Genomic DNA, 2,492 nt, shown 5'->3' with positions numbered 1-2,492 from the left:
TATGAAAAAGGTTAATTCGGTGCCTGAGTGAAGCCTCCAAAAAACTGGAAATGGCTATCATATCTTGAGTGAAAGCTGCTGAGATAGAATGGACCACCATAGGCGTCGGCACGGAAGCATGGTGGATTGTTATGATCATGGTGATCAGGTCTAATTTGGGGTATGAGTGTTAGATTTGGCATTTTATTTATTAGTTTTACAATTTTTAGCTTATTAATTATTAAGTACTTAACGCCCATCTACGGTTTGGTTCAACTGATTGATTGGCTTGAGTTTCAATTTTGGTTAGGCCAATTTGAGCTCGCGCACGATGTCACTAGCCTAAGTAGGGAAAAACACAAATGCATAAAACCACCGTCGATTGCCATTTAAATTGACATTAATATGTCTATATATATAGTTTAAGTATTATGTTGACATCACTGGTGCCCGCTGAATCTCACACAAAACTAGTAGTATATATAGAGTCTAGACCATAGTTCGTGGACGACATCACGTTTAATATTTAAACGTACGAATTCTTACAAAGTTATTACATTTTCAGTTACAAGTTAATGTACGGTATTTAATTTAATAACTGTCGAACAAAAATACAAAAAAAAACATTCTTTTGTTTAAAGTTGAAACCCAATATATAGTTAAAGACTAGTATTCATGTGTACAAGATCCTCTCCATTTAAATGAAGTGACACTATATATATATATTAATTATTAGATGTAACAAAATAAAATTTTGGCTTCAAAATGAATCAGAAATGAAGAGAATCCTGTTACACTAAGCTACAATTATAATGGTTATCTAATTTAGGTATGGATGAAAGAAATCCAAAAGTCTATATGAAACATAATGCGAGGTGTTAATCAAATAACTGGACAGAAATCAACTAACTTTATTTTATTATTAAAAAAAGGCATACTAGGTTTCTTCACCAGCAATGCCCGATTGTGCTTTTTTGGATGAAAGTACTACAAACTTTCTGGCTTTCGAATTTGCTAGTGTCTTGACACTAGTTGAGAACTCATGATCAACGATGCACAGGAAAAAGATCCTAAAAGTTCCCCTGGGTGGACAGTGTTTTTTCAGTACCACACGGAAAGGGAAAAAGTGGATTTAATTAATAGGATGATCGACGGGTTATTAATTATTGCTCACTACTTTCACTCCAGTTCTTGATTGCTTCCACCACTGCTTGCTTCACCACTTGAGCATCTAAGCTTTCAATGTGTTCTGTATTCTGCAAAATCAAGTATATATATATATAGATATTTCTTATTCATTAACTGAGAAAGACGAAAGGAATGCAATCACAGAATAAATTTCATTGAAACCCTGAATTTAATCTGTGACTCAAACCATATTTGTGTAATCCACACGTACTGATCATCTTTCTATTTTTTTTGTTTTCCCATTTAAGGATGAAAAAGACATTATTCTTCGATCCTTACTTCTCCTCCAACTGCTTCTAACTGGAAAACGTCTGAACAAGAAACCCTAGCATCGAGCACATCCAGAGCCAGCAACTCGAAGGCTTCTAGTATTGAGACTAGCAAACCGGGGCAATTTTTTCCTGAAAAAACATTTATAAGGAAACCCCTTTCTAGGGCTTCCACGGTAACCTGCTGGAAAGTAGAATAGAGTAATAGAAGAGTCATTTTATTTGGTGAAACTGCAGGATTAATCAAGAAAGTAAGATATATGGATACAATTAATTGAAATTAATATGCACCGCAGGCAATGGATTTGTTGAAGCTCCAATATCTTGATTCAGTCTTTCCACTTTTTGCTTCAACTCCTTTATATATTTGGATGCATCTACTATAACTGAGGCTTTGTTCATCTGCCAAGCACACAAAATTCAGGAAAGACAAAAGAAACAATATATGAATATATATATATATATATAATCAGAGATATATATTGATCGAAAGCCAAATTAAGTAAGTGTTTAAGTATATATTAATTGGTAGATGGTAATTACAGCGCTAGAGTTGGTGGCAGCACGAAGCTGTTGCAACTTCTCATTCAGCGCTGCTCTTTTATGCTCCCTAGAAGCCATGCTTCTGATCTGCCTCTTATCTTTATGTCTAATAATATTCTCTCTCTCTCTCTTTCTTATTTTTCTCTTGGCATCTTTTATTTGCCGTGGGCATTGGGGCTTTTTAAAGACGCCAGGAATGAGAGCTCTCCAACCTATAATCGCTAGCTCTTGTTTGTTTCCTACATGAGTGCCTGCATTTCCCCACAAGAAAAGTATTCTTCATTGTATGTATTAAATATTTACGAAATTGACCCTTTTTCTTTACTTCAAAATTTTGTTAAGCTGATGATGCCATTATAGGAAAATGTATACCAAAGTATATAAGAAACATATTGGAAGCTGCTTCTTGAGTAACATCATATTAATTAGAAGGTCGGAGTTCAAGCCAACCAAGAAAATCTTTCTCTTTCATATTTTCAGTAAAAGTTCTACATATATTCCATTTTTTTTTAT

The 2,492-nt window shown here is 34.2% G+C and overlaps 1 protein-coding gene across 2 annotated transcripts; it reads right to left on the bottom strand.

The window, feature by feature from the left end:
* Positions 1 to 870: 870 nt before the first annotated feature.
* On the bottom strand, positions 871 to 2,212 carry LOC133873985 (uncharacterized). Of its 2 annotated transcripts, none has more exons than XM_062311803.1 (4): positions 1,980 to 2,212; positions 1,728 to 1,838; positions 1,447 to 1,617; positions 871 to 1,235 (listed from the first exon to the last, which is right to left on the bottom strand). In XM_062311803.1, the coding sequence occupies exons 1-4, from the start codon at positions 2,055 to 2,057 to the stop codon at positions 1,143 to 1,145; spliced, it is 453 nt and encodes a 150-aa protein (XP_062167787.1). In that variant the 5' UTR covers positions 2,058 to 2,212; the 3' UTR covers positions 871 to 1,142. The 2 variants fall into 2 exon arrangements, with proteins under 2 accessions (XP_062167787.1, XP_062167786.1); XM_062311802.1 differs by having other exon boundaries at positions 1,447 to 1,620; positions 1,980 to 2,206.
* Between the last annotated feature and the right edge of the window lie 280 nt (positions 2,213 to 2,492).

Source organism: Alnus glutinosa, chromosome 7 (genome assembly GCF_958979055.1).
Source record: "Alnus glutinosa chromosome 7, dhAlnGlut1.1, whole genome shotgun sequence".
In the NCBI taxonomy this organism is placed as follows: domain Eukaryota; kingdom Viridiplantae; phylum Streptophyta; class Magnoliopsida; order Fagales; family Betulaceae; genus Alnus; species Alnus glutinosa.
The sequence above is the reverse complement of the archived record's forward strand: the minus strand, read 5'-3'. Positions and strand labels throughout refer to the sequence as shown.